The following is a 19530-nucleotide window of genomic DNA, read 5'->3' on the forward strand; positions in this document are numbered from 1 at the left end:
CTGTTTGTATGAGAACAGTCGTGTATGAAAGGCAGTCCTTGAATGCATATAGAGCATAACGAATAGCTCAAAGCTCTAGGAAGTTGATCTGAAACGTTGCTTCGAGCTGTGTCCAAGAACCTTGAGTTTGAAGATTGTTCATATGAGCTCCCCAACCCAGTCTGGCCATAGGAGTGACGTGGACCGTGGAAGCCATGTGTCCCAGCAACATTAAGAATTGATGGGCTGAGGCTGTTTTCTTTGTGCGCAGAGATACAGCTAGTCTAGAGAGTGTGCCTGCACGGTTGTTGGGCAGGAAAGCCTTTGCCACTGTGGTGTCCAAATCTGCTCTGATGAAAGTCAGGAGGTGAGATGGAGTCAGGTGGAATTTTTGGTAGTTGATGAGAAATCCCAGAGTCTAGCAGATTGATAGTGAGCTTGAGAGCGTCGAGAGCTCCTTGCTTGGATTGGCTCTTGATGTCTTGAAGTCATCCAGGTAAGCAAAAGACTTGTATGCTTTTCTTGTGTAGATGGGCCGCAGCCACTGCGTAAATACATGGGGTGCCGAGGCAAGATCGAAAGGCAGGACCCGGTATTGAAAGTGTTGATGTCCCACTAGGAAACGCAGGTACTTGCGGTGATGTGGGGATATTGGAATGTGAGTGTAAACGTCTTGAAGATCCAGAGAACAGAGCCAATCTCCTTTTTGCAGAAGGGGAAGCATGGTGCCCAAGTTCACCATCCTTAATTTTTCTTTTCGTAGAAATTTGTTGAGATTGTGGAGGTCCAAAATGGGGCAGAGGCTGCCTGATTTCTTTGGAATGAGAAAAAAAATAGTGGGAGTAGAATCCTCTGCCCTGCTGTGCTCAGGGAACAGGTTCCATGGCCCTGGCACCCAGAAGGGTATACAGATCTGACTCTAGAAGACCTGTGCGTTCTTCTTGCATCCACAGAGGATTGGGTGGTAAGTCCGGGGTTCCATGAGGAAGTTTAGATGGTATTCCTGGGTTATGATGGATATAACCCATTGGTTTGTGGTTATGTTGAGCCAGTTGGTTATGAAGTGATATATGTCAGCATAACATAAGACTTTGCTCAGGCCTTTGGCTCACTCAGCCTGTCCCAGAGTCCTTTGCTCTTCTGATTTAACTGAACCTGCTGGTATACAGTGAACCTTTCACTGACCTAAGACTCAAGAATTTGGAAGATATCTGGAAGACCTGTAGGCTCTGCAAAGCCTATTAAAGGTCAGGAAGTTAGATGGCTGGAACTGCATTCTTTTGCTTATCTGACTCCAAGAGACTCCAATTGAAATCAGAGTTTCTCCCTGCCCCTTGGAGATGAAGTGATTGATCTATCAACAGAATAACGAAGTTCTGAAGAAACAGAACACATCAAAGCAATGCTAGACAAAGGAACTTTTAAGGGGGGAGGAGATTTCTCAGGCTAGAGAAGGTCAGCTTATTACACTGTCATACTGCGTAAATGATCCTCGTCACAAGCATTTTCTATGCATGATTTGAAACTATATAATGCAGCTTTCTCAAGAGACTGTAAGACACAGTAATGCCCTGCCTAAATTGAAGGTCTATAATTACACAAAGGGTGCGTTAAGTACAACTCTCTATAATCTTGTCATAAAATTACACACATTTAGAGAGCCAAATTGAATATATCAAACATACAAAATTTATTTAAACCAACCCAAATATAAACCTATATAGACAATAAAAACTAAGCTAGCACACTCACACATTCATACCCACACATTAAAAAATATGTTTTTGAGATATCACGTACAAATATAATCTCTTGCTCCAAATACGTTGCACATATATACTTTCTTTACAAACAATCAATAATGCATATCTCATATATTGCCATGATTTTTTTAAGCTGAGATGTTTAATTCCTAATGTCCGACAAAAGTAGATCAAAGATCTCTTCGTTTCACTCCTCACACGAGGGGCTTCCTCAGGGACCGATATAATTCACATATTTTACATATGCTACCGCACTGCAATAAATCAATATCACAGGAATTACCCGCAAATTCAATCTCAAAATCATCATCACCCACTACCAACCAAATATCTCTCTTCATTTTTTTCTTTTCTAATTACAGACTTTTTTAACATTAAAACCCTACCTATTTCACCTAATTCAAGGTATCCCTATGGGGTCCCCGATGGCTCCCAGTGTAGCTGGGTTATATGTCGCAAATTTTGAGAGCAAATGGGTTTATAAATCTGATTTATTCCGATATGTAATATGTTGGAAACGCTATATCGACGATCTATTTTTTATTTGGAATGGTAATGGGGTACAGCTAGAAAAATTTTTGGATTTATTGAATTCTTGGGATCAACATCTAAAGTTCACTGTTGTTAAACATAAACATTCTGTGACTTTTTGGATATGCAGGTTTTTGTTCATGGTAAGAAGTTGGACACTACAGTGTACAGGAAAAGTACAGATAGAAATACACTTTTGCATTACCGTAGTTTTCATCCGAAACAACTGAAGGATAATATCCCCATAAGTCAATTTCTGCGATATCGTCGTTTATGTACTTCCACGGCTGAGTTTAAAATTCAGGCATCTCAGTTACAGGATAGATTTATTGCTAGAGGGTATTCTAAGTCTGTCATAAAAAAAGCCTACAAACGTGCACTATATTCGAATAGGGACAATTTGTTGATTTATAATCCAAAAGATACCTTAAATCGGATGATTTGCACCATTCCGTTTTCTTCAAAGAGTACTCAGATTAAAGATATTGTGTTAAGCCATTGGCATGTCTTGTCAACTATACCTTGTTTTACAGAGAATCCTGTATTTGCTATGAAAAAACGTCAAACTTTGTATGACAAACTCAAGGGTGGTAAGGTATCAGGTGATTTAGGTTTGATACATGGACAGGTGCCTTGTGGTTCGTGTTCTGTTTGTCCTTTGACGCTTCAGTGTCAAACGTTTTGTCATCCTCATCTAAAATTTCCTTACAAAATTCCAAGGTTGTTTGATTGTAATACAAGTGGTGTGGTATACGCTATTATTTGTCCTTGTAATTTAATCTATATAGGACAAACGACGCGTTCTATTCGTTGTCGTATTGTTGAGCACCGGAGCCGTATCAAGGCATTACGGGAACATGCTCCTTTAGTAAGTCATTGGGTTGAAAGTAATCACACTGCGGAAGATATTCGTTTCTTCGTGATTAAGCAAGTAACTCTTCAACATGGGGGAGATTTATCCCTTATGTTAAGAAAGATTGAACAACAATTTATTTTCAGTTGGCAGACTGTGATACCGCTAGGATTGAATGGTCCAATAGAATGGAATGCGTTTTATTAACAGGTGGGTTAGTGAAATCTTTAGTTGGTGTCTATTATGTTTTGGTCAGAATAAAAGAGGATTGGAGTGGTTTGTTTTAATGACAACTACATTGGTGCTTTAAAAAGATAATTGACAAGTTTGTCTAATTACTAGTGTTCGTTCTATATAAAGTTGTTTGGATAAGCATGACTTTCATACACCAGCGGGTGACGACGTGATACGTCACCTCCGGTCTGAACGTGAGTATTGGAAGGTCTCTTGTGTATTGAAGTAGTTGGTGGTTAATGGTAAGTGAGTTTTTCATGTTTAAGAATAACTTTTTGGGTTATATCGTTACAGAATATGTTTTCTTGAGAGCACAGGTCGGTGTGTCTTATAATGTACTCAGAAAGGTATTGGAGTTAGTACCGGTTTGTAACATTTAACGGGAATACCAAAGGACACGCCGCGATAAAGGAAGTGTTTGAATTGATGGCCTCAATGTATTGAAAGTATTGCGATGGATGGCATTTATAAGAAGTTATTGAAGTGAAACATATGGATGATTTATAATTTAAGGTAGGTATGGCTGCTATACATTTGACCTGAGTTTTTCAGGGGTTCAGTATAGGTGAAATAGGAGAAGGAAAATTGTGTTTCCTGTTGTTTGATTGTAAACTGCTTGGTTAAAGTGTAGGGTTATAAGGTAAATGGAGATATTTTTTAAATTAAGTTTGGTGATGGTGAAATAGGTAGGGTTTTAATGTTAAAAAAGTCTGTAATTAGAAAAGAAAAAAATGAAGAGAGATATTTGGTTGGTAGTGGGTGATGATGATTTTGAGATTGAATTTGCGGGTAATTCCTGTGATATTGATTTATTGCAGTGCGGTAGCATATGTAAAATATGTGAATTATATCGGTCCCTGAGGAAGCCCCTCGTGTGAGGAGTGAAACGAAGAGATCTTTGATCTACTTTTGTCGGACATTAGGAATTAAACATCTCAGCTTAAAAAAATCATGGCAATATATGAGATATGCATTATTGATTGTTTGTAAAGAAAGTATATATGTGCAACGTATTTGGAGCAAGAGATTATATTTGTACGTGATATCTCAAAAACATTTTTTAATGTGTGGGTATGAATGTGTGAGTGTGCTAGCTTAGTTTTTATTGTCTATATAGGTTTATATTTGGGTTGGTTTAAATAAATTTTGTATGTTTGATATATTCAATTTGGCTCTCTAAATGTGTGTAATTTTATAAATTGAAGGTCTGGCATCTGTGCTTCCAAGGTTATGCAATATTAAATTTATATTGCGCCTCAATTAAATTCCTTGTGGTATCCTTGTATATTTACAGATAAGCGCCACTGTACAAAGTCAGATAATATATACAGAAGTGGCGAATTCAACCTCCTACTGGCAAATCTGGTTTTGGATTTATGGAGCGACTACTTAAAAATCCAGAGGCCTGGCCTGTTTGCGGTGGTGGCTGAGGCCTGGATGTCTTGGGCTGTCGAGGATGTGTTCTCTGAGATGTCTAGTTGGCCTCACGTGAGATGCAGGTGGGTATTATCTGCGTGGGCAATACAATTGTTTTCTAGGGTCCCTTCTAGTGGATCTTCTTGCAGAAGAAGAGGCCTCGGTAGTCACTGTAGATAATTGCCACAGGGTCTCATTATGGTCTTTTAATTGAGCCACTGCATCTTGATTCTTGTCGCCGAATAGGTTTTCACCCGTGCATGGCAAATCGACAAGTTTGTCTTGGACTTCAGGTCTCAAGTCAGAGGCTTTTAGCCAGGCCCACCTCCTGGTGCTGATTCCTGTTGCTGACATGCGAGAAACTGTTTCAAAGGAGTCGTACGCGGCACGAACATCTTGTTTGCCAGCCTCAAGCTTTTATGTAGTATGGAGTTGAGACTATCTTGTTGCTGTTGGAGAAGAGAGTCGGCTATTCCCTGAATCTGCTTCCAGAGATTTCTGATACTGTGTCATGTAAAGTTGGTATGTAGCTATGCGTGACACTAGTATAAAACCTTGAAACACCTTGCGACCTAAGATATGAAGGAAATTTTGGTCCTTGCCAGGAGGTGTTGAAGAGTGTGGCCGCAGTCTTCTGGCCTTCTTTTGTACAGACTTAACTACCACTGACTGATGGGTCCGTTGTGGTTTTTGGAAACCAGGAATATGTTGGACAAGATAAGTTGTATCTGTCCTTTTATTCACAGGCTGAACAGCACAAGGATGCTCACAGAGACGATGTTGCAGATCTACTAGTACTTCGTGTACTGGCATAGCCATCACTTCTTTTGGTGCATCCACAAATTGGAGAACCTCTAATGTTTTGTGGCCTGTGTCCTCATCTGTAATAAGTTCAAAGGGAATTGTCTCTGACATCTCCCTAATAAAATTGGCAAAAGAGATCCTCTGGGGGAGATTGTTCTGATAAGATATCCTCCGTGGATGTGTCGGTGTCAACATCTTCCCATGTGTCAGAAGAGGTCTCTTGTTGAGATCCTGAAGGAGGGAAGAAGATTGGTATGGTAGGATGGTTTGGCACCGATGGAACCTTCGATGGCCTCGGTGGAAGATGCTGTGGCACCGATGCAGGTTTCGATGGCACTGGAGGCATCGATGGAAAATGAGGGCCTCTCCGTCCCGAGAACCCTGATGGACCAGGCATCAGTGACAGAGGACTAGAATCCATGCCTTCGTCATCTGAGGACCCTGGAATGGGAATCGGGGATTTCAGAGGCTTTGCAGGTTGCTTTGGCATCGGTGGGCCGGGTTGTGTTGGAAGGGCACCGATGAGTGTATGCAGCCTGGTTAGCAACAGTGCAAATATTGATGGCTCCGGTGTCGGTATGGGGGCCGGCATCAATGGCTGTAGGTCTCGGAGAGCATCGAGCACTGCCTAGTGGATGAAACAGTCCAGTTCCTCCCTGAAAGCTGGTGTAGATATTTATCGCAGCTACAGGGGGTGGCAGGCTAGGCACTACTGGCACCTCCACAGGGACTTGTGGGGGCTCAGGTCCCGGCACAGATATCGATGGGGATTGCCTTGGTTTTTTGGGTGGAGAGGGTGTTAGAGGCTCCTCTACCCGTATCATCTTCCCAAGCAGCTCGATAGCCATAGAGACCGACGTGGGGTCGGTGCCGGCACCGGGAGTCGACTCGCTTCTGTGCTTCCCCTCTGTGCTCGGTCCGGTCTTTCCCCAGCATCAAGGTAGATGATGTGGATACCAAAATGGAGTCTGTGATGGACGGTCATCCGCTGCTCTGGTGCTCCTGGAGAAGTTTGATGACTAACTTCTTCAATGGTCCTGCCGGTGATGATTGGGTGGATGTCGATGGAGTCAATTTGATTTTGAACAGAGTCTCCATCTTGTCGAGGCAAGCCCACCTACCCTTCGGAGTCATCTGGGCACAACTTGGGCAGTGAGACACGTTGTGTGATGAGCCAAGGCACAGCACACAGACATCATGTGGATCGGTAATTGACATGGGTCAGGGGCACTCCGGACATTTTCGGAAACCTGTTGCCATAATGGCAGAGGTAGAGGCCCAAAAACAGTCGATAGCCTGCGGACACCGAAAAAAGGTGGAAGTGGGAACCGACCAGGAATAGTGAACTTAGTCACCGAACGATGAAAAAAAACCTCTCACGATGGGAGACCCCTATGAGGGAGCTTTTTTTGAAGTAAAATATTAATTTTTTCCGTGAGGAAAATTGTGTGAGAAATTCTCACAGAGCTCCTACTCGTGAGGCAAACTGCAGCACGGAAAAAAAAAAAAAAGAGAGACTGAAGGCAGACCCATATGGCTGCAGGGATCATGGCATGCTGGGCATGCTCAGTGTGCCAGTCAAAAGTTCTAGAAACTTTGACAGAAAAGTTTTCCATGATAGGGCTCCGTCCAGTTACGTCACCCACATGTTAGGACCACCATCCTGCTTTTCCTGGGAGAATACTTAAATCTCAAGCGGATTGTGATAAACTGCAGGAGGACCTTGTGAGACTGGAAGATTGGGCTTCCAGTTGCTTAAGTCTCCACAGTGCCTTCCTCTGGGCTCTCTGCCTACCCCTTCCTCCTCTGTACACTCTGGCTCTCTGCAACGCCACCCTCTGGGCTCTCCATGGTGTCTCTCGCTGGCCTTCTCATGCCCTCTCTCTCTCTCTGAGCTTCTCCTGGGAGTTTGGCTGTTGGCAGTATTTGGACACCCTACAGGGTCTTCCTCAGGACCTCCTTGGTGCTGTAGTCCACTGGCCATTCCATACTGCCTCCTCCTGGGCAGTCTGTGTTACCCTCCATTAAGGCTCTCTGGGACCCCTCTTTTAGCATTCACCACCCCCCTTCTTAGGGCATCTTACGGGTGGTGCTTTGGGACTTCCGATAGTCTATGGGCACCCTACAGGGTCTTCATCAGGAACACCTGTATCGCCATCCTCTGGCTTCTCAATGCTGCCCCCTTCTGGGATTACTGCAGCCTCTCCTCCTAGGGTACATTGCCAGAGCTCAGTGAGCACTTTGTCAATCTTTGCTGCAATCACCTTTATCTCTGCCACTGTCTGCACCCATTCATCTCCCTGCCTGGCCAGGCAACCTGGGTGCGAGCTTTATGATTTCCCAGCCTCTGCTTGCTTCTCAAGCACCTGCACCTCCAGCCTCAGGTTCTCTCTTCCCTTTGGCTCTGGTGAACTGGGAAAGCTTACTGGCCAGACATACATGGCTGCACTCCTTCCCTGCAGAATAGCTTGCTTGCTGGAAGAGGGCCCCACCCTGTTTCCATTCACTGCCCTCACAGTCCACTCTGGCAGCTTTTCTAGGGCTGCACCCTGTTCAGCACAGCCCTGAGGGGGATGACCCGAAGGTGGTTCGCCTTTTTCGGAAGGACGAACTTGAGGCTTTATTGCCTTTGGCCTACCAGGTCCTGGGGGTTAAAATCCCTCAGCAGGAGTCTGATTCGGAGGGGGCTGCTCCCGTTTTGGACGGAATGCGCAGCTCTTGTACAGCTTTTCCATATGACGAGTGGACCAAAGTTCCACAGGACCAGTGAAGGGGAGGATCTGGACCACCAGATTTACAATCCACGGGCGCACAGGTTGAGCACACAAAGAGGTCCCCGCCTGGACCGGTCAGGGTAGAACCCCTTAGGATTCCAAAAAGACCCCTGGGAGGAAGGCTCAAAAACAAAAACTATCCAAACCACAGAACTGCAGGTTTTAGCACCATCTGCTGGTTATGAGTACTTTTTTTTTTTTTTTAAATGAGGAACTGCAGGTGGCACTAGGTTTTATCAAGCAGTGTCAGTGAAACTTTCTCCCACTCCATCTGCTGGCAGCAATGCAAACCTTGGCCTTATACCTAAAATTCAAGATCAGGACTATAACCACCTGGGGTCTCCCTGGAATATTTGTATTCATTTTAAGTTATTTAAAATATTTCTTTCCTGCCTATAATCAAAGATATCCTGCGGATCTTTCTTAAGAACTTAGCCAGTGCACCCTTTCTTATCAGCATTATCTCCCAGACTGAGCTCCTTTGCCAGCCATATTTCCAAAAATCCCAGAACTTGCCATCAGACAAGGATTCGGAGAAGCCCACAAAACACAAATTTCTGCATCTGGATCTATTTTACAAGTCCTTGAGAGCTCTGCTTCACATTTCTGGATAGTCTGCGCCAGTTTTTCCAGATGTCTGGTCGTGCCTCACAACTTGTTTTGCAGGTCGGAAACCCTTTGTTCCAAGTCTGTAAATTGGTGGGAAAGATCAGTCATTCCAGGAATACTTCTAGTTTGTCATAAACCTTTACAAATTTAGACTTGAAAGTTGTTACAACCACCGCCACTGACTCTACCACTGTTGCTTCAGGCAGCAGTACTTAACAATTCTGCACATGACTTTTTACTATCTTTGCCTCGGCCATGTTCCCTTTTTCTTTACCGTTCTTGGCAAAACAGGTGGACATAACATCTTTCACACTATACATGCATCCTGGTAATCTGCTATAATATTTCCAAAATATAATATGCCACACTAAATCCCGATGTCGGGAGATTAGGGGCAGATCAATGAAGAGGCACCCAGAGCAGAGAAGAACCATGTCCTTCCCTGTTCACAGCTTCACCTGATTGACACAGGAAATCCTTATTAGAAATGCATGAGATACAGCAGCATATAATTGAGGCAGTGCATGCAATTCTTTCCCGTGCGTACTTGTTAGCAATATCCTGAAAACTCAATTTGCAACCATTGAGGAGCGAGTTGGATACTCCATCTTAAAAAAAAAAAAAGGAAAGGAAAAGGAAAAGCCAACCTAAGGTGACAAAGGAAAAAATACAACACAAACCTGCCTGGGAAATGGTACACAACTTTGGACAAGATAAGGTGAGAATGGTTGTGGAGCACAGGTGTTATCAGGAGCGCTCTGCCAGAATTCCCTCCGACGACGGAAAAAAAGACAACAGAGGAGCAGTAGGTTCACTACCAGCATGGAAACCCTCATACATGGCCAGAGGTTTATCCAAGAAAGCTGAGAATGAATCCAACTAAGCCAGCATAAAGATGCAGTCACATGACTCATCTGTGTGGCTCATTTCTCTGACAGCAGAGAACATCCATATGGTCCATCCCATAGGTTAAGAGAATATATTTAACATTCTACAGTATTTGAATTCCTATCAAACCTTTCATTACCATAAAGGCCAGTGAAAAGATTCAGGTCACCACCACTGGTTACCGCCATGATTCTATAATTTCTACAGCCTCTCCATCTGTGGCAAGGGAAAAAAAAAAATAAATTTTAGCCAAGAAACCTAGTCAAACAATATAAAAGCACACTCCTTTCATAGTTTAAAACATATAAGAAAAATATATTTAGGGCTCAATTAACTTCTGAAGGATTTGGCTTCCAGTAAGCAAATAGCAACTGAATACTGGGTTTCCCCAAATAGGGAAAAAGGGAGATATGTGGTAAGTATACATACTCTTTTATAAAACATTCAGAAACATATTTGGAAGGGCCCACCACAAGATATTCAGTGTTTACAAGAAGTGAAGCCCGTCTATCCCCTCCATAGATTGGGCTCTGCTTCTCCTGCAACCCCACACAAAGAAATAATTCACTCACCGAGATACATAACTTTCATTTGCCTCCCTAAGAACTCTGTCGCAAAATAGATTTACTCCCTGCTCAGAACAGGAGCAAATTTGGGAAGACTCCTTTTGTTAGTGTAGTTCACATTCTTTCCTATGGGAGAAAAAAAAAAAAGAAGAAGATTTTATTTTTTTTTTCTCCTATGGAAGCCAAACTATGCCACTAGTTCTCTCACTTGATAAGAAAATGAAAGAGTGTTCTGGTTGAGTTTAAAATATAATTTACAAGACAGCCAACTCAGGTAACTGTGAAAACCAAACACCTCCTTTCACGAATTATCATACTATGTATCTGATATGTCAACTAAGTGACATTCTTAGGCCGAGTTTCAACTTTTGGTTATTCAATATGACTTTTAGGTCATTCATTTTAAAGTCTTAAACAATTGTATTTTATATAAACTACTCTAGTAGTGAGCATTCCACTATATTTCATTTCCAAGGAATCCTAAGCAAAGTTCTTGAAAACTCAGACTTAGTCTTAGTGACCTGAATTCAAGTTAACTGGGGATGGACTTCTGCTGCTGCTCATCAGAACCTCATGCACGCATCATATGAAAACGTATAACACAGGAAAACAGGATTGCCAACTGAAGAATAAATTCAGTAAAATAAGAAAAAAAAAAAAAAAGAGGGTGTGATGAAAGTGTACAGTTTTCAATGGAACAAGAGGAAAGAGCAGAACACAAAAAAGTAAACAAGTTCATAATGCACAATTTAGCTAGAAATGTCATTGAAAAAAAACAAACCTGATTTACTTTCTGAGTTGTTAAAAAACAAACAAACTGTAATGTGTATGGACCCATACTGCTGTGGAGAGGTTAACGCAGCCTATGGGGCGAATTCCACAGGCCCTCACTGACAGCTGGCGGAGCTACGCTGGAGAGAGACTGGCCTAGGGTTTCACCTATACTAGCTTCTTTCACTCTCAGTTTCAGCCCTTGGGATCTGGAGGCCGACAGGCGACAGTCTCTATGGGACTGTAGGTGGAGATACAGGGCAAGGCAAGGGTCAGAAGGAGGCAGAGAGCAAGGAGGATCAGAGGCAGGAGGCAATAAAGAGTAGTTCGTGTCCAGGCAAAAGGTCAAATCCAAGAGTCAGTCCACATGGATGACAAGGTGGAGGAAGGACTGACACAGCAGAACAGGCAAGAAGGCAAGTGGAGCAGGATAGGAGAGGGGACCAGCTAGAGAAACGAGGCAAGATAGGAAGCAGGTCACAGGAACAGAGGAGAAGCAACATGCATTGTACCAGGAATGCTGGAGACCTGTTGCTGAGGATAGAGAGAGTCTGCAAAAGCCCTTATATAGTGCTAAGGCCGCTATCGTCATTCAGGGGTGCTGCGTGCCGTTTAAAGGAGATGACCCTGGACGTGAGCGCAGATATGGGGAGGAGGGGGAGGAAGGGGTCAGCTGGAAACAGCGTCCAGCTGCGGGAGAGGCTCAGCTAGTGGCGACAAAGGTGAGTGCGGCCACTTGCAGGGATGTCTCACAAGTCAAACATAACAGTACCCCCCCCCAACTTAAGCCCCCTCTTCAAGGTCCTGGGCTTTGGTTTTTGAAGAAAGTGACGATGGAACTCCTTTACCAACAAAAGAGCTTGAAGTTTGGCCACTGGCTCCCAGGAGTTCTCTTCTGGATCGTAAGTCTTCTATGCAATGAGATATTCCAACTTATTTAAAAAGAAACTGAAAACATGGCTATTCTGCCGAGCCTTCCCTGCCAATAGCCCAACAGCCTGATTTAGAATTATCATGCCTCCCTCCCTTTCTCCATTGTAAATAGTATTTTATTTATTGTATATAGTAATCTATCTTCGTTCTCCCCCTCTTTTTTTCCTTCTCCCAGTTAAGGCAACCTTGTTAGAATGTAACTTATGCTCCTTCAAATTGTCTCTTGTTATATAGAAACATAGAAACATAGAAATGACGGCAGAAGAAGACCAAACGGCCCATCCAGTCTGCCCAGCAAGCTTCACATTTTTTTCTCATACTTATCTGTTTCTCTTAGCTCTTTGGTTCTATTTCCCTTCCACCCCCACCATTAATGTAGAGAGCAGTGATGGAGCTGCAACCAAGTGAAATATCAAGCTTGATTAGTTATGGGTAGTAGGGGAAGTAACCGCCGCAATAAGCAAGCTACACCCATGCTTATTTGTTTTACCCAGACTGTGTTATTCAGCCCTTATTGGTTGTTTTTCTTCTCCCCTGCTGTTGAAGCAGGGAGCTATGCTGGATATGCTTGTAGTATCAGTTTTTCTTCTCCCCTGCCGTTGAAGCAGGATATGCATTGAAAGTGAAGTATCAGGCTTATTTGGTTTGGGGTAGTAACCGCCGTAACAAGCCAGCTACTCCCCACTTTGTGAGTGCAAATCCTTTTTTCTTCTCCCCTGCTGTTGAAGCAGAGAGCTATGCTGGATATGCGTGAAGTATCAGTTTTTCTTCTCCCCTGCCGTTGAAGCAGAGAGCTATGCTGGATATGCGTGAAGTATCAGTTTTTCTTCTCCCCTGCCGTTGAAGCAGAGAGCTATGCTGGATATGCGTGAAGTATCAGTTTTTCTTCTCCCCTGCTGTTGAAGCAGGGAGCTATGCTGGATATGCGTGAAGTATCAGGTTTTCTTCTCCCCTGCCGTTGAAGCAGAGAGCTATGCTGGATATGCATTGAAAGTGAAGTATCAGGCTTATTTGGTTTGGGGTAGTAACCGCCGTAACAAGCCAGCTACTCCCCACTTTGTGAGTGCAAATCCTTTTTTCCACATTTCCTCTTGCTGTTGTAGCTTAGAGCGATGTTGGAGTCACAGTAACCATGTGTATGTTTATTGAATAAGGGTATTGTCTCCAGGCAGTAGCCGTCATTCTGGCTAGCCACCCACTCTTTATTGACGGCCTCTTGATTTTATGGATCCACAGTGTTTATCCCACGCCCCTTTGAAGTCCTTCACAGTTCTGGTCTTCACCACTTCCTCTGGAAGGGCATTCCAGGCATCCACCACCCTCTCCGTGAAGAAATACTTCCTGACATTGGTTCTGAATCTTCCTCCCTGGAGCTTCAAATCGTGACCCCTGGTTCTGCTGATTTTTTTCCTATGGAAAAGGTTTGTCGTTGTCTTTGGATCATTAAAACCTTTCAAGTATCTGAAAGTCTGTATCATATCACCTCTGCTCCTCCTTTCCTCCAGGGTGTACGGTTATATGGTTGGTTATAGTTCTGCTTCGTTCGATGTAAATCGAGTTGATTTGATCTGTATCAAGAAAGTCGGTATATAAAAGCCTTAAATAAATAAATAAATAAAATAAATATTGTGGCATCTGCGAAAGTCCAAGGTTTCCTGCACTTTGTAGTTGGAGTCTACTTCAAAGATTATTGCTGCGGGTTTAGGTGGCTGTTGCGAGGGCCACGACAGGACCAGGGGTTTCAATAATGAAACATGGAATGTTGTTGTGCATTCTCACCGTCGCTGGAAGCTTGACTTGATATATCATGGGCCCCATCTGCCACAAGACTAGGAAAGGACCAATAAAACTGGGTGCCAATCAAAGAGAAGGGACTTGGAGACGCAAGTTCTACATGCTCAGCCACCCAAGGTCTGCAGGTTTAAAGTGCTGAGCCAGTCTACGCTTATCAGCATACTTCTTGGCCTGAGCTGCTGCCTTAGATATAAGCTGACTGGTTCATAGGCAAAAATCCTGGAGCTCCAAGAGTGGAAGTACCAGAGGAACCTGTGGGTGCATTCCATAAACAATATGGGTGAAGAGCCGGTGGAACTGCTGACATTGTTATGATGTGAGAAGTCAGCCCAGTGTAGAATAATGGCCCAATCATCTTGCCTATCATTGATGTATTGGCAAAGGAAAGTCTTGAGGACCTAATTAATTCCCTTGCAAATGGTAGGCTGTAGTGAGATCCAGTGTAATGTCAATTTTTATTTTATTTTATTTTTTTTTACACAAAGGCCCTTCCAATACCGGCTGTAAACTGGACACCTTGATCAAACAGGATGTGAGAAGGTAGCCCATGTAGTTGGAAGATGTGTTAGATGAACAGACGGTTTAACTCGGGAGGGGAGGGCAAGCCTGGAAGAGGAACGAAATATGCCAACTTAGAGAAACTGTCAACCATGATCCATATTGTGGTGTAGCCATGAGAAAGAGGGAAATCTGTGATAAAATCAGTGGACAAGTAGGTCCAGGGTTCCTTGAGAGCTGGCAATGGCTGTTACTTTTAGGACTTCATTGACTCCCAGTTAGATTTTTGAATTTACATCTTGCACTAACAATGGAGAAATTACTTACCTGATAATTTCGTTTTCCTTAGTGTAGACAGATGGACTCAGGACCAATGGGTATAGTGTACTCCTGTTAGCAGTTGGAGACGGATCAGATTTCAATCTGACCTCAGCCCCTAGTACATATACCCCTGCAGGAAGTGCAGTTCCTCAGTATTCTTCCTTGCAAAGCATTGTGGATATATGTGTGACTGACTGATTAACTTAATATGATTAACTTAGATAACTTTTGTTAGAACGTTAAAAACTTGATTAACTTGAACTGGTTGGTTGACTATAGCTGGAGACCGTCAGTGTGCCCAACTGGAAAGCGTCGATACCCGGCAGGGTGGATGCCCTAGGGAAATGAAAGCATGGCTTACCCTTGATTGTTGAAGGACCATGTATAGTGGCAGCCGAGGGTGGGCTGCTGAGTCCATCTGTCTACACTAAGGAAAACGAAATTATCAGGTAAGTAATTTCTCCATTTCCTAGCATGTAGCAGATGGACTCAGGACCAATGGGATGTATAAAAGCTACTCCCGAACTGGGTGGCAGGCTGCCCGTGGTCCATTAAGGATTGCTCTTGCAAATGCTGTGTCCTCCCGAGCCTTAACTTCCAGACGGTAGAATCTGGAGAAGGTATGGATGGAGGACCAGGTTGCCGCCCTGCAGATCTCGGCAGGTGACAGCATTCTAGTTTCTGCCCAGGAGACGCCTGGGCTCTGGTGGAATGGGCCTTGACCTGTAGAAGTGGTGGTTTTCCCGCTTCTATGTAGGCCGCCTTAATGACTTCCTTGATCCAGCGGGCAATGGTTGCCCGCGAGGCCGCTTCTGCTTGCCTCTTTCCGCTGTGAAGGATGAAAAGGTGGTCCTTCTTTCGTATTGGTTCCGACATTTCCAGATATCTGGATAGGAGTCTGCCGATGTTGAGATGGCGCAGACTACGGGCTTCTTCCGACTTCTTCAAGCCGTCCACCACAGGTAGTGAGATCGCAGGTAGTGAGATGGTTAAGGTGGAAGTGTGAGACCACTTTGGGGAGGAAGGAGGGAACCGTGCGTAGCTGAATGGTCCCCGGGGTGAGTCTGAGGAATGGCTCACGGCAGGACAGGGCCTGTAGCTCTGAGATGCGGCGGGCCGAGCACACGGCCAGCAAGAACACCGTCTTCAAGGTTAACAGACGGAGGGACAGGCCTCGGAGAGGTCTGAAGGCGGATCCCGCTAGGAATTCCAAGATGAGGTTGAGGTTCCACAGGGGCACTGGCCACTTTAGTGGTGGGCGAATGTGTTTGACTCCTTTCAGGAAGTACCCTTCTCTGATGATGGCTAGGACCCACTTGTCCGAAGTTATCTCCACCCATCAGCGGTAGAATAGAGTTAGCCTGCCCCCTATGGCTTCTTCCCTAGGATGGGTTGGCTGAATCTCATTGTGGGGTGCGGCTGGGGCCTGGACCCGAGCTGGTTACCCTCTTGTTGTGTTTGTTCCGAAAGGACTGGTTCCTGCCTGTAGGGCAGGGCGCTTGATAGTTATTCTTGTAAGGGTTGAAGCGCTGTGAGCTTCTGCCTCTGGTGGACCTGGGAAAGGGACGCTGGTTTCTCTTCGTCTTGTCTTCCAGCAGATGAGGTAATGGGGAGTCGCCCCATTTGTTAGCCAGTTTCTCTAGTTCGCTGCCGAACAGGAGGGATCCTTTGAAGGGCATTCTCGAGAGGCGTGTCTTGGAGGAGGCGTCAGCCGACCAATTTCGAAGCCAGAGTTGTCTCCTGGCTGCCACTGTGGATGAGACTCCTCTGGCTGCTGTACGTACTAGATCGGAAGCCGCGTCAGTGAGGAATGATAGTGCTGATTCCATGTCTACTCCCGGGGTGTTGTTCCTGGCTTGGGATAAACAGGAACGTGTCACCACGGTGCAGCAGGTCACAATTTGCAGGGACATGGCTGCCACCTCAAATGCTTGTTTTAGTATGGCTTCCAGGCGCCGGTCGTGTGCATCCTTGAGCTCCGCTCCTCCCTCCACTGGGCTGGTAGTGCGCTTAGCGACCGCGCACACTATGGCGTCCACTTGTGCGCATAGGGCGTCTGCTTCCTCGCTCTGTGCGGCTCTGATGTGGCATGCTGGGCAGAGGCCTTGAGCCTTTATTCCTATTTCTGGAGGTGCCATTTCCGTGGACGCGTAAGCTCTTATGCGCTCCATTGCGTCTGATATGTGCGCGCAGGTGTGCGTCTAGCCGTAGATATGCGCCTTGTACTGTGCGCGTAACTTATGCGCTTAAGGTTTTATGTGCGCCTAAGATATGCGCACAAATAATTTTGTGCGCTTAGCTCAATTTGTGTGCTCGGATCGGACGGCGGGTGGTGCGGCGAACAAGGCCAAGATGGCGACGGCGAGCGTGTGAGCAATATGGCGACCTCCTTGGAGGGTCTCCACATGGGCAGACCCTGGAACAGCCGGGGCCTGGCCCTGCTAGGGCGGATCAACCCGGTGGCACAGATTCCGATCACCGATCTGTGCTCCTCCTCGATCTTCGGAGACCGGATTAAGTAGAAGATTTACACCTTACCTTGTCTTCGGCGCTTCCCGGTTTTGCTCCGGGCGGTCTCTGGCTGCAGGGGGAGAGGGCAAATACCTTCACCGCCACGCTCGAGGGGTGCACCCACTGCCTCTCAGCCGCGCCCGAGATCGGGGGCTAAGTCCTCGCCGTGATTCGGCCACCGGACTGAGGCTGCCTCTACGCCGCGCCCGAGGGTTCGGGGGCTAAGTCCCTGCCGCGAATCGGCCACCGGACCAAGGCTCACCTCCGAGGGACCACGGAAATCACCTCGGGAAACTCAACTGGGGGGGGGACCCGAGGGTCTTTAAATTTCGGTTTTGTTCTTTAAATTTTGATCTAACGCTCTGAGAACGTGCAGATACGGAGTCAGATTGCTTTTAGCTAAATTGCATTGACTCCTATTAAAGTGCAGATTCACTTTAAGCTGATATTGGTTCCCTGCTAGACAGGGGTGGGGTGGGGGGGCAATACAATAAAATCTGCTTGGAACAGCGCATAATTTAACCCTGGTTGTCAGCGGGTTCGGAAACCAGACGCCAGCAAAATTGAGCATCCGGTTTTCGACCCGCGAGCAGACTTCAAATTTTTTTTTTTTTTTGGTAACTTTGAGACCTCCGACTTAATACCGCCATGATATTAAGTCGGAGGGTGCACAGAAAAGCAGTTTTTACTGCTTTTCTGTGCACTTTTCCGGTGCCTGAAGAAATTGGCTGCACATTTTCCTTTCTGAATCGCACGGGAATACCTAATAGGGCCATCAACATGCATTTGCATGTTGCGGGCGCTATTAGGTTCAGGGGATTGGATGCGCGTTTTTGGCTCCTTACTGAATAAGGGGTAACGCTAGCGTGTCGAAAATGCGTGTCCAATCGAGGGTTAACAGTGGGCTCCATCGGAGTGCACTGTACTGTATCGGCCCGAATGTTAGACACCCTTTATGAGTCCCTTATGGACAGCCATTCTACTTTATATTTCCTGGTAATTGTCTCCTTTTGCTCATTTGAATTCTGACCTGAAGAAGAGAATATTAGAACATAAGAACATGCCATGCTGGGTCAGACCAAGGGACAATCAAGCCCAGCATCCTGTTTCCAACAGAGGCCAAACCAGGCCATAAGAACCTGGCAAGTACCCAAAAACTAAGTCTATTCCATGTTACCATTGCTAGTAATAGCAGTGGCTATTTTCTAAGTCAACTTAATTAATAGCAGGTAAAGGACTTCCAAGAACTTATCCAATCCTTTTTTTAAACACAGGCCACAAGAACCTGGCAAGTACCCACACACCAAGAAGATCCCATGCTACTGATGCAATTAATAGCAGTGGCTATTCCCCAAGTAAACTTGATTAATAGCCATTAATGGACTTCTCCTCCAAGAATTTATCCAAACCTTTTTTAAACTCAGCTACACTAACTGCACTAACCACATCCTCTGGCAACAAATTCCAGAGTTTAATTGTGCATTGAGTGAAAAAGAAAAAAGTCTGGCTGGCACCAGACAAACCTAACGAAAAACATTTTCCTTTTACTCTGCAGTATTTACAGATTTTGCGTCAATTAACCCTCTCTATCTCTGTTCACTCCTCCATTTTACTCAGGGATTGAAGTTGAAAGACGTAGGGATACTGTTCCTCTTAACGGAGCCTGCCAATCTTGCTCCTTCCCTGGCACTTTTCCAGTCCTCAGCCATATCACCCTCTTCCACCTACTTTTCTTTTTATCAGTTCTTCTACTTTTCCATGCTAGGAAAGTTTTCTCTCTCTCCTCTCCATTTTGCCTACCCTCCCCTTTATTTCCTACATCTCCTCCTTGCTATTTCTGGTTCCTTACCCATATTGCAGTTACACATTATCACCAGGCCAACAAGCACAGGTACACAATAAATAGGCTTTATTTCTATTACCCATGTCGATTAACACAGCAACCACGGTAACATTACTTTTAAGCAGTGACATAATTGTTGGCTAATATTTTCATCCACTTAATTCAAAGAAAAAGACACTACTCCAGCCACAGCCAGAGAATTTGGTTTACTTCTTAGAGATTTCAGAAGCAAAGTGGAGAGGTACGTGAACAACGGTTTTATATTACCGTCATGCAGGGTTTTTTTTTACATCTTGGCTGTTTGCCTTCCTACCTCATTCTGCCACAAGAGGCCTACCCTAAATTCGTTCTCTCAGGAACAACTGCCATTTGATCTTACTGCAAGTCTTGTGGACATCATCTTGGGGCACAGGGGTCAAAAGAGCCAGCGCAACAGCAGTGA

At 45.0% G+C, this 19530-nt stretch overlaps 1 protein-coding gene across 1 annotated transcript in view; it reads right to left on the reverse strand.

The window, feature by feature from the left end:
• Positions 1-19530, reverse strand: part of CASP8AP2 (caspase 8 associated protein 2) — a 137176-nt gene that overhangs the window by 104794 nt on the left and 12852 nt on the right. Inside the window, exons 2-3 of the mRNA XM_029596855.1 lie at positions 10424-10543; positions 9991-10067 (exon numbers count right to left, since the gene is read on the reverse strand). Of these exons, the coding sequence (XP_029452715.1) occupies positions 9991-10039 (49 nt within the window). The 5' untranslated portion in view covers positions 10040-10067; positions 10424-10543. The remainder of the gene's footprint in view (positions 1-9990; positions 10068-10423; positions 10544-19530) is intronic.

Source organism: Rhinatrema bivittatum, chromosome 3, assembly GCF_901001135.1.
Source record: "Rhinatrema bivittatum chromosome 3, aRhiBiv1.1, whole genome shotgun sequence".
Taxonomy (NCBI): Eukaryota; Metazoa; Chordata; class Amphibia; order Gymnophiona; family Rhinatrematidae; genus Rhinatrema; species Rhinatrema bivittatum.